This window comes from Pecten maximus, chromosome 9 (genome assembly GCF_902652985.1).
Source record: "Pecten maximus chromosome 9, xPecMax1.1, whole genome shotgun sequence".
Taxonomy (NCBI): Eukaryota; Metazoa; Mollusca; class Bivalvia; order Pectinida; family Pectinidae; genus Pecten; species Pecten maximus.
This window is the reverse complement of record NC_047023.1, coordinates 12,157,303-12,177,876: the sequence shown is the minus strand read 5'-3', so window position 1 is coordinate 12,177,876 and position 20,574 is coordinate 12,157,303. Positions and strand designations below refer to the sequence as shown.

General features: G+C 34.7%; 1 protein-coding gene across 2 annotated transcripts in view; it reads left to right on the top strand.

Annotated features, from left to right (window-relative positions):
• LOC117334606 overlaps window positions 1-15,402 on the top strand; it is a 44,764-nt gene extending 29,362 nt beyond the window's left edge. For both annotated transcript variants that reach the window (XM_033894304.1, XM_033894303.1), the window contains exons 7-18: window positions 480-569; window positions 1,139-1,228; window positions 1,608-1,715; window positions 7,200-7,389; window positions 7,568-8,362; window positions 8,858-8,986; window positions 9,883-9,938; window positions 10,312-10,331; window positions 10,692-11,116; window positions 13,500-13,635; window positions 14,535-14,611; window positions 14,823-15,402. In XM_033894304.1, coding sequence (XP_033750195.1) covers window positions 480-569; window positions 1,139-1,228; window positions 1,608-1,715; window positions 7,200-7,389; window positions 7,568-8,362; window positions 8,858-8,986; window positions 9,883-9,938; window positions 10,312-10,331; window positions 10,692-11,116; window positions 13,500-13,635; window positions 14,535-14,611; window positions 14,823-14,872 — 2,166 coding nt within the window. In that variant the 3' untranslated portion in view covers window positions 14,873-15,402. The remainder of the gene's footprint in view (window positions 1-479; window positions 570-1,138; window positions 1,229-1,607; window positions 1,716-7,199; window positions 7,390-7,567; window positions 8,363-8,857; window positions 8,987-9,882; window positions 9,939-10,311; window positions 10,332-10,691; window positions 11,117-13,499; window positions 13,636-14,534; window positions 14,612-14,822) is intronic.
• The last annotated feature ends 5,172 nt before the right edge of the window (window positions 15,403-20,574 follow it).

Genomic DNA, 20,574 nt, shown 5'->3' with positions numbered 1-20,574 from the left:
GAGGTAGCTCAGACCCCTAGATGTTCAGTGAGGTAGATCAGACCCCTAGATGTTCAGTGAGGTAGATCAGACCCCTAGATGTTCAGTGAGGTAGATCAGACCCCTAGATGTTCATTGAGGTAGATCAGACCCCTAGATGTTCAGTGAGGTAGCTCAGACCCCTAGATGTTCAGTGAGGTAGGTCACAGCCCTAGATGTTCAGTAAGGTAGATCAGACCCCTAGATGTTCAGTGAGGTAGGTCACAGCCCTAGATGTTCAGTGAGGTAGATCAGACCCCTAGATGTTCAGTGAGGTAGGTCACAGCCCTAGATGTTCAGTGAGGTAGATCAGACCCCTAGATGTTCAGTGAGGTAGCTCAGACCCCTAGCTGTATCATCATGTTATGACCCTGGCTGTTCATAGGGCAATCAAACCTAACAAGCAAACAGTTATTTCCAGATGAGAACTTGATATTCTAACTGATAATGGACTCTTCCAGATTGCAAATGAAGTGTCCCAGCTAGCACACCAGGTGATCAATGCATCAGGGCTTGGCCTGTATTTTATCCCTGTGGGCAATGTCAATAATGTAAGTATATTTCATCAGCTATAAACTGCAATACATATTAAAAGTTCAATGCTAGAAACAATCCCTGACTTTGTCAATATGGCCTGCAATTTGTAACTTGTTGTTCAACTTCATATGCTAAATTCTGTTGTATTATGTTTCTTGATTAGCTTAATTAAAGTGAACTACATGTACATGGTGTAATTGTCTAATCTTGCTCATCATCCATAATTTGTTATTTGTCTATCTTGTCATCTTAAAAAGATGAAATGATCAATGTCACCAGGTCAAATTAAAGGTCAAGGTCACAGATATCACTTTTTTTTTTACTCTTAAAAAATGTTTGTTATGAGAACATGAAGCAAAGTTGGTTGGAATTGAACAAGGTGACATCTGGTGAAAAGTCAAGGTCATGGGGTCAAATGTCAAGGCTCTACATTGTATCTTTTCATTACAGATGAACATTTTTTTAATATGATATTATGATGCAATAAAAGTTACAGAAAGTTTGCTGACAAAAGATCATTGTCACTGGGTCAAAGGTTAAGGTCATTTAGATGATAAACTGTCATTTAATAATTTTGTTATAGATTATTATGGAGTCTGTGATCGGGGCAGCAGATGGAGAGATGTGTCCAGCTTCGGAAGCTAAGTTCCTGAGTAAGGGATACCTACACCATGTAAGTATAATAGAACCTTTCACCCCCTTGGGGGTGAGATGGGAATCTCAACTCAGGGGAAAATTCTTAAGTTGCCAAACACGAGGCTTGCTGTCTTACAGACATTTTCTAGTATTCTTCCAAGTTTCTTAAAACTTTTTAAAAATATTCACTTCTTTGGTTTGTTTCTCTTTGGAACTAAGAAAAAACTTCTTTGAGAAAACAATATTGATCAGTTTTTCAGAATATCACTTGTAATACACTTAGAAGTGTCATCATGACAGTTTGGACGTGTAAATATAATAGTACATATATTTGAGGCATTTAGAAAATCTCAGGAGAGGGCTTCTTCAAATCATCAGGACTTGTTTTAGTAATCCTAAATAATTTTTGTTTTCAGGTGATTGCCGGTTTTATCTTATCCGAGTCACAAGGCAGTGTGCCAGACCGTTCCGTGGTGGCAGCCATAGCGCGAGAGAAGTACCATGGCGTAGAAGACAGGGATATTGTAAGCCCAACTATCTGTGGCACCTGTCAATCATTTATAATGTTTTACTCTTTCATATCAATTGAATCGTTTAAATCTGTGATATTTTTTGTTCAAATTGCTCTACATCGATCTGTGGTCCTTGGTCTGTCCGTCATCAGTCCTTCAGCAATGTTTAGGTTATCGCTATTCCTTAAGATGTACTACATGGATCTTGCTCAAATTTCTTACGTAGGTTCCTCTTGGTCCATAGCTGATTTTTTTAAACGAACATTAATGTTTGGTTATTGCCATCAAGAACTGGACTGAGAAATATGACCATATTTGGTAGCCACATTCACCTATACGCCATCTACTGTCTGTTTCAATGAAATATGGCTGCCCCCATGGCCTTACGCTTCAAATAATTTATGTGCAAAAACATCTTCGTTTTATATAATAGTTTTACCGAAAATGTTGAAATGTATTCAGTAGATGTTTTCAAGATGCATACGATTTGAGAAATGCATAACGCTAGCGAAATGTGAAGACTAAATGAACCTGAACTTTGCGAACAACTCCAGGTCAATATATTTATGTAAACAACTATTGCGCAGGCGCATTCGTCTCCGGATGTTTTGAAAGTTTTGCTCTTCCGTGTTCATTCCAAAACGGCTGACATTATAGCATAGGTCTGCAAATATGTCCGCGATTTACTTAAATGTGTAATATATATATTCTAGAATGTTACATCATTTTCAACAAGGTGTGTATTTATATAATTTAGAGAAAGAAATATATCAAAAACGGCATACGAGACGATACGTTGTATCATAGATTACTGTTACGTGTTTGCGAGAAAGAACTGTACATATGTATAGGCTTACAATAAAGTGGTATTTGTGGTCAGGATGACTGGTCATAGCGTTAACGTTGTCATCGATTTCCATATACCATTTCCATTTGACGAAAATGACCAATACATCAAATGCAAATGATAATATCTTGTTATGTGCACGGGATTGCTTGTTGTAGGCGATACTTGGAACGTCTTTACTGTTGTAAGGGAGGTAACTGCAAGATTACGGAAATCAAAAGTTATACCAATTTGATTGGTCGATTCTTCCCACAGGTACTTGGAGTAATTACATTTGTATATATATACTATATAGCCTCGTATTACTATATAGTAATACGAGGCTATATAGTATATATATACAAATGTAATTTCTTACCCCAAGTACCTGTGATTGTATCATATGTAAAATATTACAGGACCGATTTTTAAATTAATTTTTCATTTGCGAATCGCGGCCCAATTGTCGTTAGAGTTGAATTGCCGAAATGGCCGATAGTAGACCCAAAATCGATATTTTTACGAGAGAATGGACCCAATATAGTAATCTTTGGTGTGTGTATAAAGACCATATGAATTTGTTTTTCATTTCCCTGGAAGTATTTTGAAATCATTTGCAAAATACCGAATTCACGACTAAATTTTCGATTGTGACGAACTACTGAGACGGTGTTAAGTTCATGTTAAGCCAATCTGATTAAAATCAGCTGTTACATGGCTACGTTTACTATGCACTACATCTACGTAAAAAACGGAAAACGGAAATCCGGATTATCTAAAAACAAATGCAAAAATACTTGTGATATTCACTTAATTTGATATTCAGCCGTTAATTGTTATTTGTAGTTTTATAACTTCTGATATATTGTGATTGATTCTCTATATAATATTGCTGTGGAACTTGTGTTATTTTTCAAATTCATTTTAATAATTTGTTAATTTAGAATGTTCATCAAGTCATGATCAAGACTTGAAATTCTCACTACACCATACTTCAAACACGGAGTAATCAATGAATTGATAAACTGAAAATTGAAGTCAAGCAAATGAGTTAATATTTACCTTAAGTATTTTTTCAATATACAACAAATGTTCAGATGACTATTTGTGCCATGCTGTTACAAGATTTCAGTTTCAATTCTAAAATTGAATTAGTATGTAAATATATGCTAGCCTGTCAATATCCACAAAGCCAGTGTAGTCTACTGTACTCAAACTTCAAAGTCATGCCAGTAGATAGCCATACATATACTTACTGCTTACATCTAGTGCTTACTGGTGTGAACTATAAATCAATAACAAAATGGTTCATATATTTCTATATATTACTTCACAAATTATTTGGTGTCTGAAGATCTGAATGAAGTGAATAAACGATGTATTAAATTATGTTTATGAAATATTCAAATCATTGATCATTCTCTTTTAAAAATATTGATTTCAGGTCCATTTTGGTAATTCAACTATGACAGCAATCAGGTCTCAAATGGCGAATGATTACAAAAAAATTAAAAACTTCTCGGTCAAATAAACCCCTAATATTTTACATATGATTAATTTTGACATTGGAGAACATATAATTGTGCCCATTCTCTAAGCACTGGTAGAAAGTACAGAATAGAGCTTCATAAATATATTCTCAAAATTACTAATTACCCCGGTAAATATAACATTTTACATAAACCTCCCATGACTGATGGTGAACTTAAAGGTGCAAATCTCCTGTGTCATTCCAATTTTGATGTGTAAATATATACACATACGGTATATACATGTATACAGATATAGATATGGAATGCTTCACAAATTTGCATACAGTTATGGAATCTTATAACACCCCCAAAGATGTTCTCTCCACATAAAGGTGTGATTTGTGCAATTACATTGCTGAACTGTGTGGTACAGTATGATTGGATGATCAACATTGGAAAAGGACAATAAATAGGGAATGTGTCGTCCTATCGAATGGACTGTAATCTTTGTGATCAGGTTTGAAGTTGAAAATGAAGCTTCGAAGTTTTCTTTTTCTGTTTGCTGAATTATTCGATGAAGATAGTCTTTATCTGGTTGCTATCACATTGTTTGCAATACTGTAATTATACCAGAAGTATATCTTCTCATATCAAGATTTATTAACATCAAATGATTCCAGAACAAAAGGAGTCAAGTTTTTAGGTCATCTGACCCAAAGGGTCAGGATGACCTATAGTCATCATGCTTCGTCCGTCGTCGTGCGCCGTGCGTAGACTTTTCACATTTCAAACTTCTTCTCAAGTTCCACCAGTGGGATTGAGCTGAAACTTGCCTGAAATGATGCTGGGATGGTCCTGACCAAGTGTTGTTATTTTTCGGGTCAGTCTGAAATCCAAGATGGCCGCGACAGCCGCCATTTTGAAAACACATTTTAAACTTCTTCTCAAGTTCCACCAGTGCTGTTGGGCTGAAACTTGCCTGAAATGTTCCTTAGATGATCCTGACCAAGTGTTGTTATTTTTCTGGTCAGTCTGAAATCCAAGATGGCTGCCACAGCCGCCATTTTGAAAACACATTTTAAACTTCTTCTCAAGTTCAGCCAGTGCTTTTGAGCTGAAACTTGCCTGAAATGATCCTGATATGATCCCGATCAAGTGTTGTTATTTTTCGGGTCAGTCCGAAATCCAAGATGGCCGCCATAGCCGCCATCTTGAAAAACACATTTTAAACTTCTTCTCAAGTTCAACCAGTGCTTTTGAGCTGAAACTTGCCTGAAATTATCCTGATATGATTCTGATCAAGTGTTGTTATTTTTCGTGTCGGTCCGAAATCCAAGATGGCCGCCAAAGCCGCCATTTTGAAAAACACATTTTAAAATTTCTTTTAAGTTCCACCAGTGCTTTTGAGCTGAAACTTGCCTGAAATGATCCTGATATGATTCCGACCAAGTGTTGTTATTTTTCGAGTCGGTCCGAAATCCAAAAGGGCCGCCATAGCCGCCATCTTGAAAAACACATTTTAAACTTCTTCTCAAGTTCCACCAGTGCTGTTGGGCTGAAACTTGCCTGAAATGATCCTGAGAAGATCCTGACCAAGTGTTGTTATTTTTCGGGCTGATCCGAAATCCAAGATGGCCGCCATAGCGGCCATTTTGAAAACACATTTTAAACTTCTTCTCAAGTTTAACCAGTGCTGTTGGGCTGAAACTTTCCTGAAATGTTCCTGAGATGATCCTGACCAAGTGTTGTTATTTTTCGGGTCGGTCCGAAATCCAAGATGGCCGCCGTGGTCGCCATCTTGAAAAACACATTTTAAACTTCTTCTCAAGTTTCATTGGTGCCATTGAGCTGGAAATGGATGAGGATCTCAAGGAAGGCGAGTCAACATAGTGTTGTTATTTATTCAGCCTCGTAAAAACTTTGACATGGCAGCAATGGCGGCCATTTTGTAACATGATTGCGCAATCATGGTTTTCCTAAACAACATCTATTTCAAACTTCTTCTCAAATTCCACCGGCGGGATTCAGCTCTAACTTACCAGAAATGATCCTGAGATGGTCCTTACCAAGTGTTGTTATTTATTGGGTCATTCAGAAATCCAAGATGGCCACCATGGCCAACAGTGTCACTATATTCTTGCTACAGAGAATGCATACTACTATAATATAAGGGTTTTAATTTAGAGTCAGATGACCGTTAAGGCCCCTGGGCCTCTTGTTTGTTTTGAAGTACCATACATGCTTTAGTACAGTTTCAATAGGATACATTCCTAATCCGGGCCTTGATTAGCAGCTCTGGTTTTGGTTTTCAGTAATTCTTTATGTGTGTTTCATCATATTAAGTTGAAATATGCCAAACTAACGATGGAACTAGCCTAAATTTAGTGCATATTAGAAGTCGGCATCAATAAGGTCACAGAGTCCTGGCTGTATTATAACTGATGATGCCTTCCCGAAAAAAAGAAGACATATTTTATTTTCATCCATCCAAGATAGATCGACAAACTTCCAATTTCAATTAGGACCTTACAGAAACATGCATGTGTACAATCATATCAGAACAGCTGCAAACATTTCAGATTATTTGCAATTAATTTCTAAACCAATATCAGTAAATTTATCAACTTTAAACTTAGAAGATTACTGATTTGGGGTTAAACAATAATGTTCGTTTACAGTACTTCCAGTACTTTGATTATTAAAAGTGATCAGAAAAACAAATGGCTGACAGGCAACCATCTTTTATTTTGACTATAAGAAAATTTGTTGTCAACAGTTCTTGATAAGAAGTGCATGATTTTGCTATGTGCAAGTAATCTTCTAATTGAGTGCATTGTTTGTTCATTTTCTAGGTTGTTTTTTCCAAAGAAGTCGAAACACACTAATGTAAAGTGTATCTGACTCTTTTGGAGTCTGATTATAATGCCCGAAGGCCTTGTGGAGGGTCCACAACTTGCAAAGCATAAATTATGATATGTGGTATACAATAATATTTTTTACAAGTTGTTTGGTAGTTTGTTTTGATGTCACAATTGCCCAGAAATAAACTAGGTTATTTTGAAATTATGCTTTATAAATATCACAGAGATTTATGAAAAGTTTTTTAAAATTTGCTGATAAGTTAATGATATTTTTGTGTGGAAGTTCCACTGGAATCAAACATAAAATAAGTGTTAAGGCATGTTTTGTTTGTTATAGGACACTGTCATGAAACTAATTCTAGAAGACCGGAACCCACAGGGCCAGGGACTTGGTAGGAATCAGACATTGGGACAGAGAATGGGACCAGATCCTGGCCAGATGTCCTCACAGCTACCTAGCCAGGGATCTGGAGCTCCCCCTGGTAGCCTACCACCCGGCATATTCAATGGAGATCCTTCCTCTAGAGGTTAATATCCACATAGTGGTTGATATGAATTATAAATATTAAGAGCAAAATTTAAATCTCAACATTTGCCTCTCCACGTACTTCACAACATAAACTAATTAATGAATTTATGTCATTATTTGATTAAGGGTGTATCTATTTGTCACACAGTGTACACTAATATACTTTTCTGGTGCAGGGAATCCAGCTCCTCTACCCTCTAACCAACCACAGTCCAATATTAAGTCCAAACAGGACAGTTCCTTTCTTGGCATGGAGTTTTTTAGTCAGCACTTACCAACAAGTGAGGCCTCCGCAACAAAGACAGTTGAGATAGCAGGTACTAAATTCCCAGTTTTTGACCTGAGTGGCCCCCTCCCTCCTGGTTTGCCGAGTGCATTGATAGGCGGGGAAGGTGCGAAGAGATATGACGATGAGGACACGGAGACCGCCATTAAAGCCAGAATATTACAGACTATGGAAGTTCCTCCAGAGCTAGAGGAAACTAGGAAACGGACAAGGACACTTACAGAGGAAATCATTGAGGAGATGAAAAGAGATCTGGCTGCTGGAAAAGACGCTCCAAAGCCGTGGGATTCTCCATGTCTTCAAGAATTTTTGCTGATCAGGAAAAATGGAACCAAGATTGAGCAGGATAGTAACGGTATTATTATAGGTGATGACGAGGAGGCCGTATTAAGAAGGGAGGAGAAAGCAAAGCAGAAATTACTATATGAAAAATTTGAGAAGGTTTGTGAGACTCACCCAGACCTCCATCACCCTGATGATGATGATGACATCGGAGACCTGACAGAGGAAAGAGTAAACGAGTTATTAGACGATTTTGGAGGAGGTCCTCCGAGTATCAACAACCTTCCTATCATGCCGAGAATCGGGCTGAGAGTTAAACCAGGGCCTGACTGGATGTGGAGATGTAATGGTGTTGGTATCTTTGAGGAAGGCACTGTCATCGGTATAGATAAGGAGGATGAAGGTCAGTATGATATACAATGTATATATAAAAATAGTAGAGAGTATAAGGTCACCTTACTAGCTCAGACTAGCAGTAATTTCCCTTTAGCCGAGTGGTAGGATGTTTGCCTCTATAGGGTGATAGGTCGATAGTTTGAGACACCAGCGTGGACAGGATATTTTTCATTACTCCTTCCTTTTACATATATATACCAGGTATGTGTGAGTGTGTGTAACTATACAGTGTATTTTGTGTTCTCTATAAAGAGAAATGTATGTAATATGGCATAATTGATGGATTTTGTCCATCTATCAAGTGATCTTATCGCACACCCTACAGGCCATACCCCACTTCCTACTCAAAAAAAAAAAAATTTTACACAGTTCAAAAACAGTTGCAAGTGTATCCTGTCATGGGTTAATGTGTGAAAGTCATCAAGATCTGTGTCGACTGTCATCTTTAGAGGGAGATAACTCTGTATAGTAAATGTAGTTAAAGATGGATAACTCGTTACAGGATGGATCCGTGTGAGGTGGGATAAACATGATGGACTAGAGGAGGATTATCGATGGGGACTGGACTATGAGTTTGATGTGGAACCGATTGAGGGTGGGATGTCTGCTGTCTGCTGGCCAGAGGGAAGAGGTCTGTATTACGAAATGTTTTGTATGACATTCTTGTACTGATCAGGATAGATAGTTGTCGTAGTGTGGAAGAGTTTCCTTTCTTGCAGCAAGATGATATAATATACATTGTAACAAGTAGGAGACTCAGTTTTTTACACTCCAGTAGTATTAGGGGATTATAATTTCAAAATAAAATGTATAGTTACGATGGTCTAGTGGTAAGACATAGGGCAACGTGACAGATGGGTTGCTAGTTTGCATCCCCGGCATGGCGCTTAGTTGTATCCTTTAACAATTAAGATGCTAAAACTACTCTGATGCGTTCAAGTCAACTCAGCTGTAAATGAGAAAGTGGTAGGACAGTGCAAATAATGTTTTGTGTAACCTGTTGGCGCTGAAATGGCAGCTCCGACTGTTTGCTCTCTGCAGGGAATTCAGAAAGACATGAATCTTACTGGTTGCTAAAGGCCCAATAACCATGGGTAAAGGCCCAATAACCATGGGTAAAGGCCCAATATATATCCATGGGTAATAATTTGTGAGCTAGATGGTTATATTACTTTGATATATCGGTATATAAAACTGCAAATCATTATTTATGATTATTATTAGATATTGATCAAGATATTAAGATACAGTATGCATGTACCACCATAAACTCTTAAAGGAAATTAGTAATCTGTGAAATTCAAGTGAAAAAAAAGCAAAATATATATCTCTTAGCTGTATAAAGAGTTTTAAACTTTTCAGAACATATTTTACATTAAATACACAAATCATTCAATAGCGATTTTTAGAGAGATTCTTAGAATTATGAAATGATAATATTTTTTTAAAATTTAAATCTCATTATATTTTCGCATTAAAAAGGCATGTATACAGTTATGTATTTAATCCAATGTTTTTGTGTTTTAGAGAGAATTATCAAAACAACACAGGATATTGCAGATGAGTTTGGACCCAAACAAGTGGTATGTGAAGTCTACAAGTCTATGTTAATAAGTAGCAACTTCTTGTCTTCATCTAATTCTACTGACAGTTTAACTTGACACTACAGATATGACTTCTGATACAACAGTATGAAATGAAGGTAGACGCTCAGCAAAAGGCAGAAACCGATAAACAATTATATGATAATAAGATATCAAATATTTGATAAATCCATAGACTGAATCAGTGATATAAATGACATTTGTAAACTGTACAAACATTGAAACAAATGCAAACCACACAGATATATTTGTATATGTTGTTCTGTAGATATGCCACTTGTTATGAAACTGCATGGTATAAACTAGCTGGCTTCATTATGATAAAAATGTTCCACCTTTGTTTAATTTTCAGAAAGAAAGACTTCGAAGATTGTAAGTTTTGTTACTGATTTAAAAATACTTTTCCCCCTATTCCTTACATATTTTGTTGATAAATTAATGTGAATTAAGATGTGAAAGTTGTATGCATTACTTATAAATACTTTGCATTTATCAATTAATTAACTTAAAGATTTTAATTTCCTCACTGACATCATATTTTATGGAGTTGAAATATGAGACAAACGATATTATAATCTATCAAAAACAATTTTATTTTGATTGAAGTAAGGAAATTGAAGACGGATTTGATTTGATACGCTTTGTACAGTGTTTGATTTGAAAATTTATTTATTTGCTTAGAATTTTATAATCAATTTAGGTACCTGATAACTTGTATTTTATATGTCTTAGGGCCAGGGCAAGAAGGGAAAAAGTAAGGGCTGAAGCAGCAGCTAGATCTGCCTTGGAGCCGACAACAGAAAAACCCAAGTCTGACCCTGTTATTAAGGATGTGAACACCCTCAACCTTCAGAATACTGTACTTAGCCAACAGGCAGGTCAGCGGGCAGGGCCATCACAGGTAGGGCTACTACAGGCCAGGCTACTACAGGCAGGGCTACCACAGGCAGGGCTACCACAGGCGGGGCCACCACAGGCAGGGCTACCACAGGTGGGGCCACAGGACTCCCTACTTCCACCCCGCATTCCTACGGTGACATCCATACCAAATGTATCAACAGCATCAACGACAATCACAACTAATACCACAGCTGAAAAGGCTCCAAAAGACAATGGCCAGACTCCACCAGCACCCAGTGCTGCAAAATCAAGTGAAAGTAAATAAATACAATTATTTTAAGATTTACGCGTACAGTAAAACTCACTTGTGTCGAACACGGTTGAATCGAATACATCGGATGAGTCGAACGTTTCGTTCGGTCCCGATTTTTTCCCTTCTTTATCTAAGTAAATTAAGCACGGATGACTCGAACACTGTTGAATCGAATACTGCGGTTATGTCGAATATATTTTGTGGTCCCTCCCTTCTAAACTATACCAAAATTTCCATTTTTGTGTCGAACATCGAGGCGTCATGCTGTCTCAGGTAAAATTTGCTGGCCTCGCCTGATTGACCGAGTGTGACCGATCAGCCGTAACGGTGTTACCAGAGCCTATTGTTAGTTTCCGGCTGTCGGTTACGCATCATCCCATTGTTTATACAGGTGCTCAGGTGAAGTAAAACATTCAGGTATACATAACTATGAATAAAATGTGCACGTTTTAGTCTACAAACCAATATGTGTTCTGTTTACTGTTTTGATGCACACGGCCGCCGAAAAAAATAAGGAAAAAGTAAACGATAAATTACATATCTTCCATCGAAAAATGCAAAGAAAAAATACCTGTCTGTCATTGATTTATTTATATATGCCTAAATTCTGAATACGACGATGAAATAGTAACAATGATATGCGGGATGTTTTTACTCTGTTCAAAAGATTGTGGCAATGCATGATTATGTAGCCGATAAACACTGACCGCGGCCTTCACCTTTGATACAAAATCAGCACGCGTACGGTCGATCAATTTTCCCGGACTGTTTATTGTTTAATATTGTTAAATTGGAGAACAATATAAACGGATTTTAAGATAAATAATATGAGTACAATATATACATGTACATTTATATTCTTATAATGTATGTAACGTTTCATAGAATATTAAGCTGCCATTTACGACTCCCGTGTGTAAATCGTGTCTATGTCAAAGACTATTTTACGCATGAAGTTTGTTTTTATCTGTAACTGTGCACAATATTGTTTATTAGATAAAGGAATAATTGTTATCGTGTACAATTAATCAATTTCTTTGTTATTATTTATTGCTTATTTTCGACTTTGTTATCATGCAAGCACTTGTTCTGCATACAACCGATGATAGTCGGGTATTTTGTCTCCGTATAAAAACACGGATAAGTCGAATCATCGGATAAGTCGAATATTTTGCTTGGTCCCGTCGACTTCGACTTATCCGAGTTTTACTGTAATTATATATATGTCGCATGTCCCACTTTAACAATACCATAAGCATTTTACATGGGTGCCCATCAAATGCTTTCAGTGCAGTAGGCTCTACTACCTCTGATACATCTATGGTTTAGGTTTGGTTGGTCTAGCTTTTATGCTTTGTCAGAAACAGACCTAAACTCAAAATCTTAATGTTGATTTTCTGATCGAGAAATTTGGGGGTTTTACCCAAAAACAAAGAAATTGTAGAAACGCTAGTGGAGAGTATATAAATGCATTCAGTTAAATATTCCTGATACACATACACCTATAACCTAAGTGTGGTTGCTGTAGCTTTTATGGTTTGTCAGAAACATTCTGATATGTAAGAGCTAAATGCAAAACCTAAAACATTGATTTTTTTTCCGACGTCTGTCGTAAATAAGTGACGCAATATACCGTCTATGGTTCATCATGGAGTACATTTAAGTAAAGTTCATATTCCAACAGTGATAATTCTTTTAGAGTTAGCTGAATCTAGCTGTGATTATAAAAAGAACTTGATGATGAATACTTTCTGATGTATTGGAATTTCTACGGAGGGGATCAGGGATCAATTTTCAGACTGAAATTACTTCAAAAATCATGTGTGTTCAATCTGAATGTTGAAATTATGGAAAAATATTACCAATTTTTTATGCTTATATAAGACATTCCTCTAATAAGAGAGTTAACAGATAATTACAATCAAACTTTCTATAACAATCAATTTTCAGATTTCCTGTGAGATTTTATTGTATAGAACAGTCCTCTATATATCTGTATAGCGATCACCTTTCTAATATGACTAACAACTGGTGATTTTGGAACGGCAGTCGCTCATTTGTTTTCTATAGCAACCAATTTCTGTCAGCCAACTCCTGCTCTCAGTATGCATGTGCAGTGATTCCTCATAAAACCCCTAAAAACTCGGACACTTCAACCCTGACCTGATTATATAAACAAAAGACCCCACCACCTGTTATAATTACTATAGCTGCCCAAATAAATACATTTAAAAATCAAAAAAGTTATTTTTGTATCTTTTCAACCATTTTATAAGTTATGTTTCATCTTTGACTTCACAAAATTATATTTTATTCTTGGATTTTTAGTGGAAAAGTCTTTTTTACTCTGTGATCTGAAACTCAGAAATTGGTATGTATGTTTGCAGGCTGTTTTGTATGGCAGTACGTCAGTGATCAAGGAGACTGGAAAAACTATACGCCAGAGATACAGAAACAACTGGAAGGGACCTACCTAAAACGTCGGGAGAAGGGGACAGTTATCATTGAGATGGATGGACAGTTGTAAGTATCTCCCGACAAACTGTGATAGTCCAGTCACCGCTCAAGGAGCTGCTTTACTGAGAAAATATTGTAAATTTAAAAGTTCTCGAAAACCCTGTCTGGATACTGGCACACTGGACAATGAGGCAATGTGTCATTTATTGTACTGATTATGATCATATATGGGACAATTTATTTACATTCTGTGGTAGAAATTATGAAACATGTAATTTAGGTATTTTCATGAGACTTTTTTTTGTTATCTTAGCTCTCAGCTTAATTTGATTTAAAGTTCACTGCAGGGTGTAACAGTAAACCTTGTTACATCAAATAATACAATACCACGAGAAGTTAGTAAGAATGTTCTAACTCGCTGTTAAATTTTTCAGAAATTTTATAGTATGAAATGTCTTCTGTGTTTTCAGCAGTCTTGAGTGCTTGATTAATTAAATCTAAATCACTGCCTAATTTGCTAGGGAATCTAACTATTGGGACTTTTGGCTTAATATAGCTACAGTCTTATGCTCGATAGATCCAGCTCGGAGAAAATTCTCTTTACATATGCCAAGTGATATATATATTGCGGCTAGTATTTACCAGGGTTACGTGTTTAAACTTAAGTTGTTTCCGTGGTTACTTATGGATGTGTTGTAAATATTTGTTATATGTTGATTTTTTGTTATATAACTATTGTTAAATTATTGTTATATGGGTTAATTAGGACAGCTTGTACAAAAATATTTTGAAAGCTCTAAAACATGAAAGAAATAGGGTCCTGGACACTAACCAATGTCTCCTCCACTGTATATAATACAGATACTAATATCACAATATATGATAATTTAAATGCTATCTTTCTGAATAATGGCTATTAATTGATTATTAATAGAATGTCTGATGTTTTTTTAATTTGTTTTCAGTGAACGAGTTGTATTCCAAAGCATGGAACAAAGAAATAATCGCAATAAAAAGAAAATAAGAAAAGTTCGTAGAATTGGTAAGTGATCATGATGCTCTTAAATATCAATTTTTAGTTTCTCTATTGTCTAGTCAGTTTTAAAATAAATTCTTTATGCAAGATAAAAGATATTATTCTTTACACAGAATAGTAGACTTTTTTAAAGAAAGTAATTTAATTGATGATAACTTTGTAATTATGTGTACTCATTTTATACTAACATTAATTTTGTTTATTGTTTTTGTTATAGAGGCTGATGCAGAGAGTCTTCGAGAACTTCAGGAAATGTGGGCCAAATAATCTAATTATCAGGCATCCATGCTCAAGCAGTACTGAACGCAATATCATAACCCAATATTGGAATCTAACTATTATTTATATCTTCAAGTTTTATTTTCATGATTTTTCTATGTAAATGTGATATCTTCTTGGGACAAGCAAGCACATGAAAACTGGAAACAATGATGATTGATAATTAACAGATAAAAAACTATCAGGTTGTTTGAAACCAGTTTGAAATCTAATAAGCATTTTAGACATATATAGTCGTTGGACTTTTTGAAGGCGGTTCATCTTGAACTCAGAAAGAAAGTTTTTGGTGAAGTGAAAAATAGCTTTTAAGAGCAGGGCATCAAGTAGACCATTGAAAGTATGTTTTTAATTTACTCTTTGGATTGAAGGGATAGGTCTTTTTGACATATATATATAATAATATTATGTTTTGACCATTCAGATTTCTGAGAAATCATGATTTGACATCTGATGTTGCTAAAAATCAAGGGTCACGTGGATGACCTGAGGAGACTTTACATTAAAGCTACTGGACCACAGATATGTATTTTTTTATGAAATATACCTAATCATTGATTAACATATTTTGCCATTAATATTCCGATTCATGATATTATATTTACATTTTGGTGGTAAAGCCACCATATAAACTAAGTAAAAAGATTTGCAGTCTATGTGAGTATAATTGACACCCAAAACGTGACATCAATCCATGCCGCTCATGAATATATTCACCCAGCGGAACTACTTGTAACGGATGTAAACAATCACATGGCTCTATGAAAAAAGCCTAGGACTACGCCGTTTTTTTTTATGTTAGTTAAAAAGTATCAAAAAGAAATTTTATAAAATATTATTACACAAATAATAAAAAGAATTGAACAGACTGTGTTTGCCAATCTGCACCCGACAAATGAATTTTGAAAAAATCGGCTGTTCCATTTGTTGAACCCCATTGACGAAGTCGCTGAATATTGGCATTTTTCATGCTAACTCAATTTCAATTTTCACAAAAAACAAAAAAATATGTCGAGAATGTAAATATAAGCATTAAACAGTAGCGCACGTACAATATGATGTTTGTTTGCAAAGCTCTGGCATCTATATCGACCATAGACACCAAAAAAAGACAGTTTAATCCTTAAATGTACCTGATATATGTATATAGTAACAATTATCAGTATATTTGACCTTCACCCTGAGTTATATAAGTGTCAGTAAGACAATCTACAAAATGTCTACCTTAGGAATAAGCTCCTAATGCCTCTGTCCCTATCTTAGCTAGCTAGGAGCAGTTGACAATATGAATTGCAATGTCAGATTGCTATGATTATGTCCACCTGATAGTTTGAGATTGTTTTGTCTCGAGAACAGTTCTCTTTATACATGTTCTGTGTAACAGAAGCGGAAAAATGCAATGACCAGAACGGGATTTGAACCTGGGACCTCCAACTGTCATATAGCAGATCTCTCTTGTCAGAGGTTCACCTGTCCTAGATAATATTAAGCAAATGATTTGAAAATGTTTTGGAAATAATCCAATGAGTTCCTGCGTAAGGAGCAGTTCTTGTATTGTCTATCCAGAACATGTGTGGCTATAGTGACTATTATTAAGTGCTGTGTATTTCTGTGATATTTTTTCCAAAATCTACAAGAACAAAATTTATTTAAGCATTGATGTCATTTTTTTTTAGTTTCATCGGGGTATGAAACAAATTTTGTTTGCAAACTTCTGTAAGAATCCGCGTAAACAAATTTTGTTTGCAAACTATGAATCTGTGTAGCGGATTCTTACAGAAGTTTGCAAACAAAATTTGTTTCATACCCCGATGAAACTAAAAAAAATTGACATGAACGCTTATAATTAATTTTTGAAAATGATTTTCTAATTTAAAACATGTTTTATGTACAATTTTACTGGTTTTAAATGGGATTCTTTTTCTCAAATCAATACACAACGTCAATTGTCATATTGTGACGTCACATTTTTCGCGCCATTCTCGGAATTTCTTTCGTAGAAGAATGAAAAGAATTTTTCGAACAATCACATTTGAGTATTTACCATGAAAACAAAGAAAATTTAATTATATTCATGTATTTAATTTTGATTTGCTGTTTTTTTATAACAGTATTTGGTGTGGCAGATCTTAAGTTTTACGTAATAGTACAAAAATAAGACATTTTGATATTTCTTGTGAATTTGATATAATTGTATTCCTACATTTAAACTTTTAATATAGTAACTTTTAAAAATAAATTATATAACTATTCACTTGAACATTGATCAACAGAAAGCAGAACAAATAATGGACTTGTCCCCAGGATGCATATAACACATAATATGGACTCTTTTGTTTGGAATTTATTTTTGAAATGTGGCCTTATTAAATTTGTATATTATCTAGAATTTTTGCTATACTGCACATTTCATTATGTGATGATATTAATGCTGTACCGAGGTGTCGTCCATCTACATTTTGTAGTTGTCAACATTTTATTTAAAACATTATCACAACCAGTGGGAGTTAGTCAATATTTGACTTGTATATATTTATTCAATTACTAGAATCATAAGCCAAATGGTGACTCAATTGTCCTGTCTCAATTGTTACTAAAATGGTGGACAGCCAGATTACTACTGATCAGCTTCTATCATAACCTTACAATCACAGGGGCTTGACACGATTTTACAAATGATAGTCCATATACAATGTATATATATATTATTATAATAATCACTATTATAATAATACATATACATGTATATACAATGTATATGGACTATCATTTGTAAAATCGTACCAAGCCCCTGTGTTCTTGGTGTAGCAAATTTCCTACATCCATATACTAGTGGTAGACAGCCAGATAAATTATAGTTAATGATCAGCTCCTATCATGATCTCACAAAGTAGCAAGTTTAATACACCCTAATGGCCAATGCCATTTTCTTCCTTTTTGGTAACGGCATTGAGTGCCAATTCCCATTGCATTTGTCTAGATATAAAATTATAAATTGAGTTATCACATGTTTTACAGTATGTATTGTCTGTGTATAGATAGTGTATATATGCACAATTATATGTCAAACTTAAGACAATCAAATGCTGTTGTATCTTTCTTTAAATGTATATATTGATTTTTTTATATATTGGAAAATGCAAAATTATTTTGAATGATTTTGCATTACAATATTAAGTTAGACGATTTGGGTATACAACATGTTAAATGGTTGTTCTACATAATGTATAGTATCTACTGTAACGGTTGTAAAACAAGTACTCCTGCCTGTATATCTCTGATGAAAGTAGGAACCAATCGGATAAACCAAGACTACATCAGAATTAATGAAGAAATCATTTTAAAAAGTGTCATGGTCCTCAGAATAATCATTACAGTATAGCTGATCACATATGTTTTTAGCTCATTGGTTAATTATGAGTAAGCTGTTGCCCTGGCCTCTGTATTAGCATCTCACCACAAATTACGTTTAAGCTCCTGGGGCAAGTTTTTGAAAAGCTTATAATTCTATAAGAATACACCCCACACCCTTCCAATTTGCTATCTACATTATAATTCATTAGAGATCTATTAGTGGTGTTTTGGCAAAATTACATTGTAATTTTTTCAAATTTTACCATGTTTTTGTCTTAGTTTTTTTTTGCATAGAAAAATTACTCTAAAATTCTTACAAGTCCATAATGATACATCCAATACCCTTCTCATTTGGTGTACATGTGTATATAATCATTATAAGACTAGATGTTATAAAACGACAATTGGATGTAGGAAGATTTTTTTTTTTTTAATTTTCACATATTTTGAATTTGATTGTTCATCAAATTAAAGTTTTGTGTGATTACTTTTTAGAATTTGAATAAAATTCACAAAAAAATATGTTATGTTTGTGTATCAGATGCATTAATTCGGCATTTAAAAAATTAATTACATCCTGATAATTAAGTTACACTACTGAAATTGTAGTATAATTAGCATTTTGTGATGGCTGCCACTGATGAGCTTCACAATCATTCATTGCACTTGTTGCTTTCCCTCTTTGTAATATTCCCTGCAACAAAGTTCAGGTGGGGGTACATTGTATATTTAAATCGACATGTCTGTCTGTCTGTAGACACAATTTTGTACTGTTTACCTCTCCCAGGATTATGTATCAATTTCAGCAAAGATTAAATTTACTCATATGTTATACATGACTTGTTCTTGTGTCTCCCACAATGCCATATTAAGATTAAGCTCCATCCATTTTTTACCAGAGTTATGGCCCTTGATGTCACGTAAGTGAACAGTTTTGGCTAAATATCTTTGAAACAGTTAGTATTTTGTATACAGTTGGAACATTCAAGTATTGTATACTAAGAAGTGCTTTCAAATTGGTATTGACAAACTTTAGAGGTCAAAGGGTCAAATGTCAAAATTCCAAACAAGTCTCAAAAGATACATGTATATATATACCAAACTAATTTAAGATCATTATACTAGATGACCTTAAAAACGAAACTAGGGAAAGATCCATCCTCAACTTGAGAAATAGTGATAGCAAGAAGACTTATCGATGTTAGACAAACTGTATTTTAACAGTCCTGAAAAATCCTTGAATATGTATATATATGTTTCAGATAGAATACTCAATGTAACATATACATTCCATGATGAACGCTAAAATATCTTAAGTTAAGATATAACTATCTTTGGCCTAAATGCTTTGTACACTATTACTCATTTTTACTCCATATCAATCATGTTTTTGTTATGTATTTTCCTGACAAAGGTGCATATGATATGAGCGTAAAATCAAGCATTTTCTAAATTGATAATTTAAAAAAACAGTTTGATGGTTGAATGGTTTTGTCTTTCACAGTGTGGCTTTCATTATTACATGAATATTTAACATTTCAATTCATGATCTGATGTGCTGGTTTTGAATTATATTGAAGAGTTTTTGTTTATATTTGATAAATCATATTTGTTACAATGCACTTTTAAAATGTACCAAATTTACTATGCATTTTACCATTAAATTCATATGAAAAAGGAATGTCTGTGATTTTGTCTTTTCTTAATACCAAATTAGATTTTAATGCAGCAGGCCTTGTCAAAATACAGGACAGGACCAACCCAAGAGGACGAAAGGGCCTGTATTATTAACAGAATAATTTTTGATTGCGTCAAAACTGTTCAGTATGCAATATAATATGTTCATATACTTGCCAATATTGGAATTCGTCCATCATTTCCATCAAAAATACTGCTGAGCAGACAAATCTTTGCGCTCTGCCAATTAAAATGTCTTTAGATTCTTGTGGCAAAATGCATAAAAATATGGAAACGGCTAGCTAGGCTATCATGAATTACTTATTATCCAAATGCGGAGAAAGGAAACCATATGTTTTATAAAGATCGCTTTAAAACTTATAAGTCTAAAGAATTCTAGACACGATTAAAATTCTAAAATATAAAGAAGGGTGATAACTTTTGCAACAACAGTTAAATCCAAATTCTTTCCAAGGATTGACACATTTTTTTTAAGGTAATCTAGCAAATCAGACACCGGGGGATGATGTTGATTGGTATTTATCGTTGACCAGTAGATACTTGCTATGGGATGCTATGAAGTTTCCTCCCACCAATGTTCAAGGGTACGAGGGATCAATTATTCCGATGACTCTTTCTTTGAAGTATATAGCACTTGTGCA